A 19446-nucleotide genomic window follows, 5' to 3' on the forward strand; every position below is an offset into this window, starting at 1 on the left:
ATGTCTACGAGTAAAATAAAATAGCCCCGAGTACCAACGGCTGGCATCTCCGAGTTTGAATCAAGGGGAAAACTCGGGAGAATTTGTGAGTAACTCGGGAAAGTGGGACAGGGGCTTTATGGATTAGTTTACATCCAAATGAAACTGGTTCTCATTATACTAGAACAGGTATTATTATTAAGATGACAATTATATGAAGGAATATAACTCAAACCAAGTTGTGTAAACATTTGGTTCTTTATTTATTTCAAATAGTTTCAGCTCTTACATGCTAACATATTTTAAATGCCTGAACATCTTCTGCAATAGCAAGCTTTAACATTACTTGGAAGAAATCAATCATGGTTCAAATAATTTGCAATACAATTAAAAGTGGTAGTAAAAAATAAAAGCTCAATTTTATATATTTTATGGTTAATAAGTAATATGAATGCATCTGTATAAAATAGCTTCTGCAAAAATCTAAAAATCTGTTTCATATCTGTTTATTTTGTAGGTGACTAATCTATATTCGAACTATATACACAACCCTCAAAAATAATATTCCATCAGAGATTCTTTAAAACAGCAGTAAGAGCAACTCCTTCTGTTACACATGTTTAAAGTGGCAATAGAACTTGGCAGGAAAGAAGATTGAGGCTCCGGGTGTGTTTTGAGGCTTGAAGATGATGGAGGATGGAGGAGTACAAGACCCACTGCCCACGGGTGCCTCTGGCCATCAGTGTGCTTCAGCGTTGCGGTCGGTCTGCGCCCGACTTCTGCTGCAATTGGTAAGCAGGAAAATCCCGGAGATTAACTGCATTTGGGTTGCATATTTCGATACAGCTCGTTGATACGTTGCAATTTTAAATGTGGAAAATCTGAGTTACATTCAGCAATTTAACATGGTTATCTTACAGTGCAGTAAGTACTTTCATTTCACACCGTTTCTCAAATTTGCAAGCATTAAGAACATTGTTTAACCATTGTCCTCCTGATGGTCTGGCCTCTAGCGCACGTTAGAGTTTAATGTCAGACATGCACAAGGTTAAGAAAAAGTTAAAATGATTACCAAAGAAGAGAAGTCATAGAGAACGTTGCATATTTCAGAGAGTGGCAGAGGCAGTGAGTCGACCCTCTTGGCATCAAGGCACAATATAACTCACACACAGCTATTTAGTTTCCAATAATGATGAACTGTGTAACAAGAATCTGGGTGGTGTCAGTCACGGCTCTAACAGGCTGACATTCCAGATGTGTAAATTCTATTTAACATTTTCAAAAATCCTGATAATCTCAACAAAGAAATATATTTTTGCATAATATTTTCAGAAAAGGCATCATTATAACTTCACTGCAAAATAATCCACATTTTGCAGCGAACCTCAACTTTTTAAATAGTATTACAATCCTATGCTCGGAGTTTAATCCTTTCTCTTTTCCATTCTGGTTAAGTACAGTACTGTGAATCAGCCTCTGGCTTGGGAAACAATAGAATCAAGTAGCGGGCAGCCTCAATTGCTAAACAAAGGCTATGACTCATTTTGTTTACAAAATTTGTCATGTGGTGTATAACAGTAAAGGAATGTAGCTGTTAAAAGCGAAGATCAGTGTTGAAATGCAGAGTACCATAAAAGGATAACAGAACATGCCAGGGATAAGTAATGAAAGAGCATGCAACCATTTTGTTCCTATATCAGTGCTATTAGAAAGGGCACCAACATGTTTCTGTGATGAAGAAACTGAGCTCCCATTTGGTAGGAAGCAACGTGACAACTTAATCAAAAACTTTCACCACGTTTCTGTTTACACTTCTTTCAGCATTGACACTCGAATGTTGCTGAACATTTTACCCAAGGATTCATAGAAAGGGTCACAGAAGGTGTGAATGCAGATGGAATATACTCTGCTGAAACACTGGATCTCGATCATATAGCTCTTAATGCACGGCATCACAGCCCAGATGTGGAAGAATGATAAGATGGCAAAGTAAATTCCCCAAATAATTGCTAAAGGTATCCCGAAGAGCCCGGAGAGCAGGCGGTAGCACCAATATTTGGTCACAGTGAAGACAGTAAAGCTGGCCTTCCAAATGCCATCGAAGCTGTGAGTTCCCTCTGGTTCAGCAATCACATCTTCAAAATCCATCTGTGGCAGGAGAAATACACAAGCAGTCGGATTACTTCCGCAATAAATTCTATTCATACATTTTACACAACTTAAAACTCTAAATGTTTCGGGCAGACACGAGACTGCGCTATTAAATCTGCCAAAAGCATTGGCTAGATGAATCATCACTGCCGTCGGTCAGCGGGACCGGGAACCCGATCTATGACTGGTTGGTTGGCGGGGCTGGTAACCCGCTCAAAGGCTCGTCGGACGGGGGAACCGGGAGGCCGCTGGAGACATCGGACGCGAGAGCAAGGGTAAACCGGGGCGATGCCTCCAGCACCTTAAAGGTCGGCTGCAGAGGGCGCCTCCGGGACACAAAGATGGCCGGGCGAGGAGAGGAGAGGAGAGGGACGTTGGTTCGCAGGAAGCGCTCTAGTACATCGAGCGTGCTGGCCGAACGGACGTTGGACGTTGAATAATGGTGCCAATAATGGCAGCGCCCGCTTGTGTAATATATGTGAAAATAATTTCACTGTGCGGTTGCATCCGTGACTATTGACCCATTATCCAATAAATAACTTTGCAGGTCTGATTTGCAGGTGGAATACGGCAACAATGTTTCACCTCAGCAACAATAACCACTCTCCACCCTCGTATTCTCCCCTGCTGACTTGTACTGGGCTTCCTCTATTGATCAGTCGTTTAGTGCATATTTTTACGTTTCTTTAACTTTTAATATCCAAGTTTCTGTTCTGCCATTTCAAACTGCGGTATATATGTTTCCTATGTATATAGAAACATAGAAAATAGGTGCAGGAGGAGGCCATTCGGCCCTTCATGCCAGCACCGCCATTCATTGTGATCGTGGCTGATCGTCCCCTATCAATAACCCGTGCCTGCCTTCTCCACATATCCCTCGACTCCACTAGCCCCTAGAGCTCTATCTAACTCTCTCTTAAATCCATCCAGTGATTTGGCCTCCACTGCCCTCTGCGGCAGGGAATTACATAAATTCACAACTCTCTGGGTGAAAACGTTTTTTCTCAACTCAGTCTTAAATGACCTCCCCTTTATTCTAAGACTGTGGCCCCTGGTTCTGGACTCGCCCAACATTGGGAACAATTTTTCCTGCATCTAGCTTGCCCAGTCCATTTATAATTTTATATGTTTCTATAAGATCTCCCCTCATCCTTCTAATATATATATTTCCTTTGGTTGCAGTTTTAGCCCTGGCTTTACACTATCAAAAACAGGGTGAGTGCTCATTGCATGTACTAAGCATCTTTGTGGCAGCAAAGACAGAAATCTTTCATCTTTTCCTCAAGATACCCCTCCAGCTTCCTAGCCAAAACAGGGCCGAGAAACTGGTTGAGATTTTGTGATGCATCTTAAAATATGGAAGCTATGGATGTGTTTATCCATGTTACAAATAAAATACTCCTCTTATCTGAGGTGCAGTGACAGTTCTATGGTCAAATGCAGCAGATACATTTCACAAGTTGAGGGCATTGACAAATGTCTTTTGGGATCCTGCAGCTAATTAATTTTGCACATGGGTGGCAGAAACATTCAGATTTTTTCATGCTAAAGCTCAAGCCCTTGATCGAGAGCTAATAGCACTGGTATGTAGTATTATTACAGTATGTAATCACGCTTATAAACTGACGCAAAACAGTAACTCGCAGCCCCAGCTGGAGGTACAAAGTTTTATGTATCTTCATATTCATTAATCTAACTAATATTCAGAATAAATGTGCATGTCAGAGTGATACTGCATATAAAAAGGCCCCTGGGCCCACTATGCTCCACACTGACCTTTTTGCCCACGTAACTAATTCTATTTTCCCACTGTAGGCCCATCTGTTTCTCTGCCTTGTCTATTTATATGTCCGCCTAAATGTCTCGTAATGAAGTAATTGTATTTGACTCCACCATCTCCTCTGACAGCGAATTCCAGATAACAATCACTGTGTAAAAAATATCCCTTCAAATCCATTTTTAAACTCCTTACTCTCATCTTAAACGTATGCTCTCCTGTCTTTGCTACCACGACATGGAGCAAGATTGACTATCTACCTTATCCATGCCTCTGATAGTTCGTTGCATGTACCTCGAAAGGGCCTGTCCCACTTGGCGATTTCGCCAGTGTCATATCAGTGTTGCCAAAAGATTTTGAACATTTAAAAATCCAGCGGCGACAAAAAAGTGGGTGCGACACTCGAAAAAACACCGCGCGTTATACGTCATCACGCCGCGTCATGTGTCGTCATGCCGCGTATTTTTCGGTGACATGTTACGTCAGTCAATGATGCCGGCAGTCGCCGAAAAAATTGGCAAGTGGGACAGGCCCTTAAGCCTCTTTCACTCCAGAGAAAACAAATTCAGCCTCTCCGATCTCTCCCCATGACTAAAATTCTTTAACCCGGGAAATATAATGGTGAATCTCCTCTGCACTCTCTCCAGTACAGCTGCATCCTTCATATAATGTGATGAGTGGACTTGCATACGTTACTACATATATGACTCCATATACTACTCCATTCGTGGGGAAGGATGTGCTGGCTCTGGAGAGGGTCCAGAGGAGGTTTACAAGAATTATCCCACAAATTAGTGGGTTAACATATGATGAGCGTTCGACGGCACTGGGCCTGTACCCGCTGGAGTTTAGAAGGATGAGGGGGACCTCATTGAAACTTATCGAATAGTGAAAGGCTTGGATAGAGTTGATGTGGAGAGGATGTTTACACTAGTGGGAGAGTCTAGGACTAGAGGTCATAGCCTCCGAATTAAAGGACGATCCTTTAAGGAGTGAGGGGGAATTTCTTTAGTCAGAGGGTGGTGAATCTGTGGAATTCTTTGCCACGAAAGGCTTTGGAGGCTCAGTCAATGGATATTTTTACGGTGGGGATAGATTCTTGATTAGTACGGGTGTCGGGGGTTACGGGGAGAAGGCAGAAGAATGGGATTAGGGGGGAGAGATAGATCAGCCATGATTGAATGGCAGAGTAGAGTTGATGGGCCGAATGGACTTATTCTGCCCCTATCACTTATGACCTTAAGACAAGTGAAGTCTAACCAGTGTTTAGTAAAGTTGTCACATGACATCCCAACTTTTGTATTCTCTGCCCCGACATATGAAGGCATGCATGTGCTTTCTTCACCACCCAACCTATCTCTGTTGCCACTTGAAGAAACCATAAAATTCCCTCTTGTTCATCAACATTCCTTGGGCTCTATCTGCATGTGGCCTCTTCCTGTTTGACTTCCCAAAATATATCACCTCGCATTTGTCAGTATCAAAGTCCATCTGACAAGGCTCTGCCCATCCTTCCAGCCAATCTATATCTTGGCTATCCACATCACCATCAATGTTAGTGTCTTTCGCCAACTAGTTAATTATACTTCCCACATTCGCATCTTAGTTGTTCATAGTTATCAAAACATAGAAACATTAAAACATAGAAAATAGGTGCAGGACTAGGCCATTCGGCTCTTCGAGCCTGCACCGCCATTCAATATGATCATGGCTGATCATCCAACTCAGTATCCTGTACCTGCCTTCTCTCCATACCCCCTAATCCCTTTAGCCACAAGGGCCACATCTAACTCCCTCTTAAATATAGCCAATGAACTGGCCTCAACTACCTTTTGTGGCAGAGAATTCCAGAGATTCAGCACTCTCTGCGTGAAAAATGTTTTTTTCTTCTCGGTCCTAAAAGATTTCCCCCTTATCCTTAAACTGTGACCCCTTGTTCTGGACTTCCCCAACATCGGGAACAATCTTCCTGCATCTAGCCTGTCCAACCGCTTAAGAATTTTGTAAGTTTCTATAAGATCCCCCCTCAATCTTCTAAATTTCAGCGAGTACAAGCCGTGTCTATCCAGTCTTTCTTTATATGGAAGTCCTGACAACCCAGGAATCAGAAAAACATCAACGTTCCCATCAACTATACCTGCTGTACACCACTGGTCATGGACTTTCAATGGAAAATGCATCTTTCCTTCCACTACCTCTGCCTCTGCCTCCCACCACCAAGCCACATTAGCCAGCTCACCTTGGGCCGCTTGCGCCTTGCATTTCTAAGACCTTTCCAATGCCAAAATGCGAAAAGAAAGTTGACAAACTGAAGACTAACTTGAAAGGTTTTTACCCATTATTATGGTCAGATGCCTATGTAAAATCTGTGCACCTTATATGTAACAGTTGGATATGCTCTGCTTTTCTGTATTTTATCACCTAATACATCCAGCATTATATGATGAGAAGAGAAAACATCAGTTTCATTTAAACATCAGTTATCAGTTCTAACCAGTCTGACGACATCTCCCTGTGCATTTAATTACCAACACAGAGTTCTCAGAGCAATTTGGACACATTATCCTAGAATAGTTTGTGTGCGATCTTGCTACTTAGATAATCTTTTCACTCAAATCTTGTGACATCCCTGTACTTGAAATATTAAGGTTCAATATGAAAAATTAACCTACCAGCATTAAATCGTCAGATTTAGTAGTTTATACTATGAGCAGAAATGTTTGCGTTAACGTTATTAGTCGTTGCTAGTTTTCACTTTTCCATTTTGAGGTGAATGATATTGTGCAATGCTAGGCTGAGACCAAGCTGTAGTGGTAGTGTTAGTGAAGTGCTAATACAGAGGCATGGGAGAGATGTTATGGTTTACGCAGGGAATTAATGTATCTCCCTGAAATGTCCCAACAATGCTCATGGTATCGGAGGTCAAATGCCACGGATACATCCCAGAGAATGTGAATCCACTGGACAAATTAAATGATTATTTTTTCCTTAAAATGGAACACTTGGGACCTCTGCATTAAGATTTGAAAATTTTATCAAAGACATATATCTCTATATATCTCTCTACATCATTCCTTCTCTCCAGAGATGCTGCCTGTCTCGCTGAGTTCCTGCAGCATTTTGTGTCTACCTTCTCTCTATATCACTGTCTATAGCTCTTGTTTCCCTCTTCCCTGAATCAGCCTGAAGAAGGGACTCAACCCAAAGCTTCCTTTTCTCCAGAGATGCTGTCTAACCCCCTGAGTTACCCTAAATTTTAGTGCCTATGGAGTCATAGAGTGATACAGTGTGGAAACCTGCCCACACCGGCCAACATGTCCCAGCTACACTAGTTCCACCTGCCTGCGCTTGGCGCATATCCCTCCAAACCTGTAAATGTCCAACTGTTTCTTAAACGATAGGATAGTTCCTGCCTCAACTATCTCCTCTGGCAGCTTGTTCCATACACCCACCACCCTTTGTGTGAAAAAGTTACCCCTCGGATTCCTATTAAATCTTTTCCCCCTCACCTTGAACCCATGTCCTCTGGTCCTCGATTCCCCTACTCTGGGCAATAGACTGTGCATCTTCCCGATCTAATCCTCTCATGATTTTGTTCACCACGATAAGATCTCCACTCATCCTCCTGCGCTCCAAGGAATAGAGACCCAGCCTACTCAACCTCTTTGGCTGAAACCAGCATCTGCAGTTCCTTCTGACATATACACCGTCTGTTATTTTCCAGTAAATAGTCAATAGGGACATTTTTCTATATATGGTAACTTCCAAAAGGTTTACACATATTCTCCATGGGTTACTAATATAAACAGTGAAACTCTATGAAATGTAAAATATATGAAGTGGAAAGAGGAGTTGGCCCTTTGCCTCGTCAATCCTTCCCCACCATTGAAAATGCGCATTGTTGATTCCCTACCACATGTTATTAACAACATCATATTTTTGCTCTCTCGCTAAGCCACACAGTGTCTTTTTAGAAATCTATCTATCTCCTTCTTTAGTAATACAATAATTTTACCTAATTTTACAAGTAACTGTGGTAGAGAATTCCACAAATTCACCAGCTTCGGAGTGAATACATTTTTCCTCACCTCTGCCCAAATATCGGTTTAAACCAACATCTGCAGTTTCTTCCTACACCAAATATCTTTATGTTTATCCTGAGAATGTCACCCTTGGTTCTGGGTGTTCTTTAGCCAGGGGAAACATCCCCCCCACATCCAGCCTGTTGAATCATAGAAAATAGGCGCAGTAGTAGGCTAATTGGTCCTTCGAGCCAGCACTGTCGTTCAATATGCTCATGGCTGATCATCCAAAATCTGTACCCCGTTCTTGCTTTTCCCCAATATCCCTTGATTCCTTTAGCCTAACTGTCTCTTGAAAACATCCAATGAATTGGCCACCACTGCCTTTTGTGGCAGGGAATTCCACAGATTCACAAATCTGTGGCTGAAAAAATTCTGAATCCTGTCAGACTTTGTACATTTCTATGGGTTTACGCCTCGTTCTTGTAAACTCCAGTGAATACAGGCTCAGTCATCCAAACATTAATATAATGTGGGAGCTCAAGAAAGATTTCAGTTTGTTCATGATATTCCAGACGCCACTGAAGTAGAATCATAAATGAAAATAAAACACTACCCTGACCACCCACACTACTCAGTGTGAAGAAGGGTCTCGACCAGAAACGTCACCCATTCCTTCTCGCCAGAGGTGCTGCCTGACTCGCTGAGTTGCTCCAGCTTTTTGTGTCTATCTTTGGTTTAAACCAGCGTTTTCTACACAAGCACTCTATGGCACATCTATTTTTGACCAGGACATGAGTGTTGGCATTTGAAATCCACTTATATTGATGCTGGCTCCCACTTTGGTGAGGATATGCAATTTGTAAGTTGCTAAGTTACAGCCATTTCATGCTGACCGACATCAGCTTTGTCAGCTAGTTGACATGACGATCGTCAAATGGTTGTGTTTCCGCCTCTAACATTTTTACTGAACAACCTAGCAACTTACAGCGGGAGAAACGGCCACCAGGACGTTCAAAGGAATCATCAACTACAGCGAGTAGCTTCTAATTTGGTTTTTAATTAACCCTAACTATTTACTCCATTCTAGAGTTCTCTAAAGTTGTTAATGTCTTCAGGATGCCAGGAGATAAAAGAACTCTGATTTGGCTTTAGGGACATGAGGAACTATAGATACTGGAATGGTGAGAAGAAACAAAGTGCTGGGGTAATTGAAATGTGTGGGAAGGAACTGCAGATGCTGGTTTACACCGAAGATAGACACAAAATGCTGGATTAACTCAGCGGGACAGGCAGCATCTGTGGAGGGAAGGAATGGGTGACGTTTTGGGTCGAGACCCTTCTTCAGACCTGACATAAGAGATCTGAAGCAGGGTCTCGACCCAAAACGTCAGCATTCCTTCTCTCCAGAGATGCTGCCTGACCCGCTGAGTTACTCCAGCTTTTTATGTTTATCTTAGCCGGAGTAATTCAGCGGGTCTGGTAGCGTCTGTGGGGGGAAAGGAAAAACAAAGTTTCAGGACGTGACCCTCCTTCTGATGGAGTGTCGGGGGGGTTTGGGGGAATGGGGGGGGTTGGGGGAATGGGGGAGGTTAGGAGAAAGGTGTGGATGGAGCAAGGCCTTACAACCACAAGCTCCAGCAGGCTTGGGCAGACTGAACATCAGCAGCACCAAATGCATCAATCAAGGTTCGGAATTGTACGTGGACCTCTGACTCATCTGGAAGGTCCAGACAACTCCTCTCACTTCCGTCCAGGGATCCCTGTAGTACCTCCAAGTGAGGGAGGCGTTCACATGCACCTCCTCCAATCTCATCAATTGCATTCAGGGCTCCTGATGTGGCCTCCTTTACATTGGAGAGGCCAGGAATAGACTAGGCAACTGTTTCATTGAACACTTTGCTATGGAAGACACTGGAGGTCAGATGCAAATGGATCTGACCTCTTGTTCCATCCCAACTTGACATTCACTATTTACCTGGCCCTTCACCTTTACTCCTTGGACATGAGATTTCATTCATTCTTGGCAGAGGGTAGCACATTTAACCTTTGGTGCTTAGCTCGTATCAATTCTGGTGATGTATTTATTTGTGAGCTTTATGCAATATTTCTGGATGAGGAGTGAATAGGGTGGTCAATTTTATTGAGGGTGAAAAAAGTGGGCACCAGAGCATTGGAAAAAAAAGACACAAAGGGCTGGAGTAACTCAGCGGGTCAAGCAGCATCTCTAGGGAACATGGATAGATGATGCTTTTGTTTGCGACCCCTTTTCAGACCCCTTGGCATATTTTGAAGAGATTTCACAATAGGCAGAAAAATGTAGAAACAAGAAACTGCAGATGTTGGATTGCAAAAAAAGACAACAAGTGCTGGAGTAACTCAGTGGATCAGGCAGTGACTCTGGAGAACATGGATAGATGACATTTTGCTGAGTTACTCCAGCTCCTTGGGTCTTTTCTTTGTAAACCAGCATCTGCAGTTTTTTTTTTATTTCTAAGTGACAGGTGAGGATCCAGGTGGGACACAGAAGAGGGAATGGGTCAAAGTGAGCGGGTGTTTCTGGTTAGTTACACAAACTGGATAATTCAATGTCCGATGTTGGGGAAGTCCAGGACAAGGGGTCACAGCTTAAGGATAAGGGGGAAATCTTTTAAAACCGAGATGAGGAGAACTTTTTTCACACAGAGAGTGGTGAATCTCTGGAACTCTCTGCCACAGATTCAAGTTGAGCGGGCCAGTTCATTGGCTATATTTAAGAGGGAGTTTGGCCAGTGTGGCCAAGGGGATCAGAGGGTATGGAGAGAAGGCAGGTACGGGATACTGAGTTGGATGATCAGCCATGATCATATTGAATGGCCAGGCTCGAAGGGCCGAATGGCTACTCCTGCACCTAATTTCTATGTTTCTATGTTTCTATGTAAACCAGTTATGCTTTTTCCCGTCTATTGAAACACTGCAATATTGGATGCAGAGCCTGGTTTGCAACTGGCTTGGATTTAATTTTATTAGATCAAAGCCTCATGATAACATGTCTACAGTTGGGAAATCTGTGTTTCACCCACACATTCTAGAGACATTCTCATCCCTTGCTTCATTGTTTTTAATGGTGGTCTCAAGTTCACACAATGCAGGGAACATAAACTCTCAGGTTCTCTTGATGAAACCCATATATAATCAATGTTTAGAGTATTTAGACATACAATTGCCTTATGATAATATCTGTGGCCAGTGAGCAGTTTCTATGGAAAAACGCAAGATTCCAATGCAGTTTCAAAGAGAGCTGTGCTTTGAATTCTCAGCATTGATAGTAAATTGAAATGACTGAAATTGGAATTGAATTCAGAATCATTTGAATTGGAGCCAATTGTACAAGTAAATTTACTGAACAGTCATTACTTAGCCAATATAGAAAAACAGGCAATTTAATAGTTTTTTCATTTTGCTAACAATTGTATCCTGGGGTTAGAGAAGGGGTTAGGCTTCAAATGCCTGATAAATTTGACTAATAATCAATAACTTAATAATAATCAGTAATAGTGCAAGAAGGAACTGCAGATGCTGGTTTACAGCAAAGATAAGACACAAAATGCTGGAGTAACACAGCCGGACAGGCAGCATCTCTGGAGAGAAGGAATGGGTGGCATTTTGCGTCCAGACCTTTCTCCAGACTTCTTCACAATAATCAGTAATACATTAGTTACATTTGGAAACGGAATTAGCAATAAATGGTGATGACTAACCTCCTGGACACCAATGTTTAAAACAGTAAACAGTCCATCTGGCTGTTCAATTGGAACCAGTTGCACTTTGTTACAATATTTATTTATTACATTGCAAAACTGTTTGTGGGAAAATGTATTTTTGTTCTATTTATTAAATACACTTTAAAAGTAATTCATTGTAACTGAGCAAAAAAAACAAAGTACTGGAGTGACTCAGTGGGACAGGCAGCATCTGTGGGGAAATGGAGAGGCAATGTTTTGAGTTGGGACACTTCTTCAGACTCAGGAAAGGTCCCAACCCAAAATGGAGGCTTTCCATTCCCTCCATAATGCTGGCTGACCTGGTGAGTTACTCCAGTACTTTGTGATTTGCTCAAGATTCCATCATCTGCAATTCCCAATGTACTTATTGTAACTGAATGCTTTACAAATTCTAAAGATGTCAACTGTAGATGACTCCACTTATATTTGGTTTATTTATGAAGCACAGCATGTGATTTTGGTTCTCTACTTCATTTACGTTATATTAATCCCACTGATGCCTCTAAAATACATTTCCCTTCACTGATTTTCATGACATCTGCCTGCTGGTTGCTTAACCTACTTCCATTCTCCTGATGTTGTACAAGGCCTTTCATAGTAAACTAGACACTTTGTAGATTTATCCAAAGTAACAACCCTTTTCATTTTCTATTACTGTGCTTTTGGTTACATGACTGTACAACCCCCCCCCCCCCCCCCCCCCCCCCCCCCCCATCATAAACTATACCAATCCCCCTCCCCTTTCCCTCCTGTCGTGGGATAGACTGAGACTGACTCTCCCCCCCCCCCCCCCCCCCCCCCCCCCCCCCCCCCTCCCCAATCTTTGCACAACCCCAATCCTATCCAGTCCCCATTTCAATGTCATGTATTTTGTGTTTTTTATGACTGTTGGCAGATCCATTTCCCTCCTGGGATAAATAAAGTTCTATTGTATTGTATCATTATCCGACACAATTTTCTTTGAAATTTACTCATGTTGGTTCTTCTTATTGTGGACGTTCTGTCTAAATGTGTTTGTATCAAGCACAATCAGGATATAGACATGGTTTATCTCCCCCTCCCCTCGCCAACATCCTGCACCACCCACCCTAATGACAGCTACTTGTGCTCATTCATTATGCATCAAAAAGCCAGAAGGGAATCTGTAAAGTGTGGTCCTGACCCAAAACATCATCTACTCATGTGTAGGAAGGAACTGCAGATGCTGGTTTAAAGCAAAGATAGATACAAAAAGCTGGAGTAACTCAACAGGTTAGACAGCATCTCTAGAGAAAAGGAATAGAAGACGTTTCAGGTCGAGGTCCTTCTTCAGACTCGGACCTTTGGGGGCAAGACCCTTCGTCAGACGGTCTAAAGAAGAGTCTCGACCTGAAATGTCACCAATTCCTTTTCTCCAGAGATGCTGGCTGATCCATCGAGTTATTCTAGCACTTTAGATGTGAACCAGCATCTGCAGTTCCTTGTTTCACCGTCATGTTCGTGTTGTAATTAAACACTGAGCTGTCTTTTTATATAATGCAGCTCTAGTGTAAATTAGTCGCATGTCTGTAAACCCTAAACATTAATTATATAGAGTTTCATTAAGAGAACTAGCGAGTGAGTTTGTTTTCCCTGCATTGTGTGATTTGTGCCTGGTTTAAGTGTTGATTATCCCCAGGCAATAAAGCTTCCTGCAACTTGCCAACAGATTTACCAGCCGCCAAACAGGATCTGGGTAACAAAAAATTGGCGTTAAGTCTGCAGGCAGTTAAAGATAAAATCACTTCTCTTCAACATGGTTCCAGCCATGTGCTCAAATGTCATGTAATTCACAGGGTGGGGGAGAAAACAAAAGAGCTATTCATTCTCTCGGTTCATCGCTCAGATAGACTTTCTGAGCTCTCTTTTGTGGTGGTTGCTGCCGAGTACAAAACTGTTCAACAATTGGTAGTTCAGTTCAAATTAAACCCCAAGCCAGTGATTCGAACAGATCAGGAAAATGGAGAATTTTTCTTTTTGGCCACCAGTTGGCAGTATTCTAGCCAGAGAAAATGAAAATCCCAAGATCTCAATTAGTATTAGATTATGAAAAAACACACTGTTTAATTGTTGTATTTGGTTTGCAAAAAAAAAAAAAAAATTAGGCTCAACTGTTTTTTTCTAAAGCATTGGTATGCGTTATTTAGCTATTAGTGATTTCAGAAAACCATGACCACAACTACAATACCATTAAGAGCAGATCCAGTGTGGAAGTCCCCACTCATTTATTTCATTCAGTTTAGTTGAGTTTTACTTCAGGGAACTATTTCACAACATCTACATTTGTCTACAATTTCTAGTTTAGTTTAGAGGTACAGCGTGGATACCAGGCCCTTCGGCCCTCCCAGTCCATGCCGACCAACAATCACCATATATACTAGTTCTATCCTATGCAGGAGGGACAATTTCCAAAAGCAAATTACCCTCGGAACCCGCATGGCTTTGAAATGTGGGAAGAAAGCGGAGCATCGGGAGAGAAAACAGGGAGAATGTGCACCTGGGGTCAGAATCAAACCCAGGTCTCTGGCGCAGTAAGACAGCAACTCTATTGCTGTGCCACTGTGCTGCCCTGAAGAATATTAATTTGACATTCTCCTTAAAACTAAAACTGGTTTGACATTCTCCTTAAAAGTAAAACTGGTTTGACAACTTTCAAATTGTGATCTTTGCTGCTCGAATTTCTCCAGGCATGATATTTAAGAACAAGGAGATTGATGTTATTCACATTTGCTAACCAAATGGCTAGCAACGTGAATATTGTTTCACTCATATATAAAAAATAGAAATGTTGTTATCAGTGGACTTATAAATGAAAGCTGTACTTTTGACAGAAAAGTAGTTGAAGAATAAAACGCATATACAAGGCAGGACACATTTGCTTATTAAGCATCGACCCCTTTGAATACCATTTATTGTGATCTTTATAAATAAACTAGTACTTGGCGGACCTATTAAAATCTTGCTATTTGGCATTCCAATGCTCCAATGAATTATTATGCAACATACTGTACTGTGTCATCAATTTGTATTTTCCTGTGATGGTTAATTTAAAAGATTTGTTAATTACTAATGTCTAATTACTAAATCATTATCCTCAGAACTGAAGAGGCATGTTTTTCCTTTCTTGGGATGGGTGGGAAAAATTTCAGAGTTAAAATGGCAGAGAATCTGAACCCGTACTTTTGTAATTCCTCCTCCAATAAAATTTAATAAAGCAAATGTTGTGGCAGTTCTATGATGTTGACTTTATCTTGCACATATTCATATATATATTTTGATTAACACTTTATCAAGATCTCATTATCCTTTTAAGGCAACAATACTAAAATCTATCAAAATTGTAAATGTTGTATTTGTGAGTATGATGGATTGGCAGTTATTTTGAAGGAGTGGTATTGGGTGAGTGCCCATGGAGTAGGCTAGTAGCGTGGGCTTGTGGTTAGTGGATCGTGGATGATTTGGTGGAAAGGGTTGGGTAGAATGGGCTTGATGCAGTTTGGATAGAGTGAGAGTCTGGGTGTGGTGAAGTCAGGTTTGTTTACTTGTTTAGTGAGGTAAGATCAGAATGGAATGAACATACGGTAGGTGAAATATTACAGGGTTTGGCTGGGTGGACCAAACTTGATGTTGAGCAGTGTAGGAAGGAACTGCAGATGCTGGCTTACACTGAAGACAGGCACAAAATGCTGGAGTAACTCAGCGGGTCAGGCAGCATCTCTGGAGAAAATGTCACACATTCCTTCTCTCCAGAGATGCTGCCTGTCCCGCTGAGTTACTACAACATTTTGTGTCTATCTTTGATCTTGAGTAGGATGGAGAGGGTGGGATATTTTACTGGATGTGTTCGGGTATTGCATGTGTGCTGGGCTGGTCAGGTGGATTTGGGTGGGGTATTTTGGGCAGGGTGGGCTGGACCCCATGCACAATAGGGAAGAGGTGGCATGTTTTGGGCGATTTGCTTGGAGTGGTGCTGGGCCTGGTCGGGTTGCTTTGGGGCAGGTAGATGGAGCGGCAGGTGCAGTTGGGCCAGAGCTTTGGGGACACATTCTGGGTGGGATTGGCTAGGAGTCCGGTGCATGAGATTATTTTATGCAGTGCTGGGTGAGCAAGTGGAAGGAGTATTGGCTCTAGGTTGCAAGGGCATTCACAACTCGGGTGGAATAAGGGCGGGGTTTTACGAGTTATTTCGAGGAGATATTTCGTGCAGGGAGGGTTGGGGGGGGGAGGGGGAGGGCAGGCTACCAAGTGCACCGGGGGGCGCCTGGTGAATTTGGCGGGTGTGGTACTGGGAGGAGTGTTCAGGGAAGGGATTGCCTTGCATTCGGCAAAGTCTGGGATTAAACTGGGGAGGGTTTGAGGTGTGGGGGGGGGGGGGCGGAGAGGGTTCGGCTTGTAACCCCCCTTCTAATCACTAAATGCTCATCTCAACGACCCCTTAGAACAGAGCGGAGGGCGCTTGAGTTTTTCCAACAACTGCTGCCAAGTGCCAGTTCTTGCCGGCGCTGGGATCGCCCGACTTTCACGGATGAGCTGCTGTTGCTGCTGCTGCTGCTGAAGTATTTCCATGTTTATTTCCCCCCTCAGCGCCCAGTGACGGCCCTGGGAGAGGAGGGGTCGCTGGCGATTGTCACCTTCACTGGGAGACAGAACGACAGGGAAATTGACGCCAACACAACTTTGCAACTTTTACCAATCCACCGTGGACTTGCGCTGAAAGTTGTTGTTTTGCATGCTGCTCTATTTCTGCACAGTCCCCCCAACTTTCCCCCAACAGTCCCAGCCGGTCCTTACCTTCACCACATACTCGTTCAGGTGCTTCGGGTCCCTGTTTATCAGGTCGATCTCCTTCGTGTGACAATCTTGCACAAATTCCTCTTTCATCTTCTCATCTTCCATTTTATTTTTGGGTTTGTAAATATTCCCGTGGTCTCGGATGAGCGACGGGTATAGAAGTTCCTGCGGGCGGAAGGTGACAGGGATGGCTTTAAGGCGAGCTTCGAGCCGAGCCGATGCAACGCGCTGAAGGCTGCAGCCGTCGGATGCCGAAGGAGTAGTTGTGGACGGCTGGGCGCATTTAAAGGAGACACTGGGAGAGCACCAACCACACCCCAGCGGCAGCGGCAGCGGCCGAGCGGGCACCAGGGGGCAGCACGGATCACTCAGCTCCTCCAGCAAGCGCTCCCACATCTGCTGGGGAATGTCCCACCAGAGTCCTGGTTGATCCAGCAACCGCGTGGACACCTGATGGGAGATCCCCCACCAGACCCCTTAGTGAATCCAGAAAACACTGAAAATCCACTGGGAGGTCGTCAACCAGAGTCCTCGTTGATCCAGCAAACTTTTCAACATCTGCTGGGAATTGTCCCACCAGAGATGTCGGTGAATCCAGCAACTGTGTGGGCATCTGCTGGGAAATGTCCCACCAGAGTCCTCGTTGAACCAGCAACCGTGTGGACATCTGATGGGAGATTCCAGTGAATCCAGCAAGTGCTCCAACATCTGCTGGGAAATGTCCCACCAGAGTCCTCAACGATACCAACAACCCCATGAACATCTGCTTATAAATCGCGCACCAGAGTCCTCATTGAAACCAGCAACCCTACTGAACTTCTGCTGGGAGACCTCCCACCAGGGCCCTCAGTGAATCCAGAAAACGCTGAACGTCTGATGGGAAATCTCCCAGCAGGGTCCTCAGTGATCCAGCAAACACAGGGAAATCGCCCGCCAGAGCCAACGAGCGCTGTGAACATCAGCTGGGAACTCTCCCAGCAAAGACCAACACAGTGCTTCCAACAATCTCAGGGGAAATGTGGAGCCGCGGGATTAATTGCGCTGCTCCGGGCCACATACTGTAAAACCTCCATTCAGTGGTGTGATCTACTGGGAGACTCCAGCAGCCTGGTTGCTCACAGAAACATAGAAAACAGGTGCAGGAGGAGGCCATTCGGCCCTTCGAACCAGCACCGATATTCATTGTGACCATGGCTGGTCGTCCCCAATCAATAACCCGTGCCTGCCTTCTCCCTATATCCCTTGACTCCACTAGCCCCTAGAGCTCTATCTAACTCTCTCTTAAATCCATCCAGTGATTTGGCCTCCACTGCCCTCTGTGGCAGGGAATCCACAAATTCACAACTCTCTGGGTGAAAAAGTCTGTTCTCACCTCAGTCTTAAATGGCCTCCCCTTTTCTCATCTCAGTCTTAAATGGCCTCCCCTTTATGCTAAGGCTGTGGCCTCTGGCTCTGTACTCGCCACACATGGTCTGAGTGCGGGTAATGGGACTAGGTGAGAGTAAGTGTTCGGCACGGACTAGAAGGGCCGAGGTGGCCTGTTTCCGTGCTGTAATTGTTATATGGTTATATTGGGACGAGTACAGAACCAGTCCAGTACACTCCCAAACAACCTATTGCGGTGAGATCTTCTAGCATCTGCCTGTGAACCCTCACACACTCCATGTTTCCTTTCTCCCAGCAACTCTAGTTTCGAACAAAATAAATGCAGAATATATAGAAAAAAGATATGTTTGGGATTCAATCAGTAAAAGGAGCCAACATCATTACAGATGTTCACCTATGAACCGCTCGGGAGAATCGTGAATCGCATATTTGAAGAGTTTCAGCCCTCAGTCCTTCATTGTGTAGGAAGGAACTGCAGATGCTGCTTTACACCGAAGATAAACACAAAATGCTGGAGTAACTCAGCGGGTCGGGCAGCATCTCTGGAGAGAAGCCTTTCATTTTCAGGCGATAACTTTACCGCACATTCTGTGAATTTAGGGAATGCATTGAAATGGCAACCTTTAGGCAGAGCATTTCGTCTCTGAGTTGGAGTTGGCTGAGTTATTCCGCATTGTGTTCCCGCTGTCGCCGGGTGATCGGCTTGAATTGGCCGCCGCAGATAAAATCCCCTGCCAAATGCGCACCGTTCTCCAGCCAAGCCTGGACCGTTCCCGCAATCCTGACCCGCGACTATTGCTTTAGGAGCGACACGTTAAACCTGCTAGCACCGGGCCGGTACCTCTAGCAGTGAAGGCGGATGCATCCTCTCTCTTACCTCAAAGTCTCCACTCTTCTCACCAGACATAACTTCTCCAAACAGCTGGATATTCCAGAGACTGGCGGGTTAAAGTGGGAGCCTGTGGGAGGAAGGTAATTCTGAAGGAGATTGTGATCGCCGGGTTTAGTGGAGGAGAGCCAATGATCCTGGGCTGTGTTTGGAGATTTCAGTCTTCATGCAGACGGTTTGAAGTTTCCAGTTACGACGGGAAGCGCGCATTCATATCCAATGAATCATAGGCGCTTTAGAGCTGCGGGTTCGGGCCAATGGCAGGGTCTGCTGTCTCGGATGTGAGGGGGAAGTTACAATCTACGCGAGGCAGTGAGAGCGACCCATGGCATAAAGCGAGAGACATCGGAGAGAAGCTGCAACCTGCAGGGGTTAAACAGGCAGCCAGATAGAGAGTGTGCGGGAGGCGAAACGTGTCTGACGGAGTGAAGAAGGAACTGCAGATGCCGATTTAAACCGAAGATAGACACGAAAAGCTGGAGTAACTCAGCGGGACAGTCAGCATCTCTGGATAGAAGGAATGGACGATTCTTCGGGTCGAGACCCTACCTTCAGATGCTTATCCCGCTGAGTTACTCCAGCTTTTTGTGTCTATCTTCTGAGCTGAGGCAACTCCGGGAAAGCAGCGAGCGGTACTCAGCAGATATAGAAACGAATGTATGAGTGGAT

The 19446-nt window shown here is 44.0% G+C and overlaps 1 protein-coding gene across 1 annotated transcript; it reads right to left on the reverse strand.

Annotated features, from left to right (window-relative positions):
• Positions 1-218: 218 nt before the first annotated feature.
• cav1 (caveolin 1) lies at positions 219-19009 on the reverse strand. The gene is made up of 3 exons (XM_055650866.1): positions 18766-19009; positions 16503-16667; positions 219-2127 (listed from the first exon to the last, which is right to left on the reverse strand). Exons 1-3 carry the CDS (start codon positions 18793-18795, stop codon positions 1786-1788), a joined length of 537 nt encoding a protein of 178 aa, XP_055506841.1. The 5' UTR covers positions 18796-19009; the 3' UTR covers positions 219-1785.
• Between the last annotated feature and the right edge of the window lie 437 nt (positions 19010-19446).

Source organism: Leucoraja erinacea, chromosome 19 (genome assembly GCF_028641065.1).
Source record: "Leucoraja erinacea ecotype New England chromosome 19, Leri_hhj_1, whole genome shotgun sequence".
NCBI classification, from domain to species: Eukaryota; Metazoa; Chordata; class Chondrichthyes; order Rajiformes; family Rajidae; genus Leucoraja; species Leucoraja erinaceus.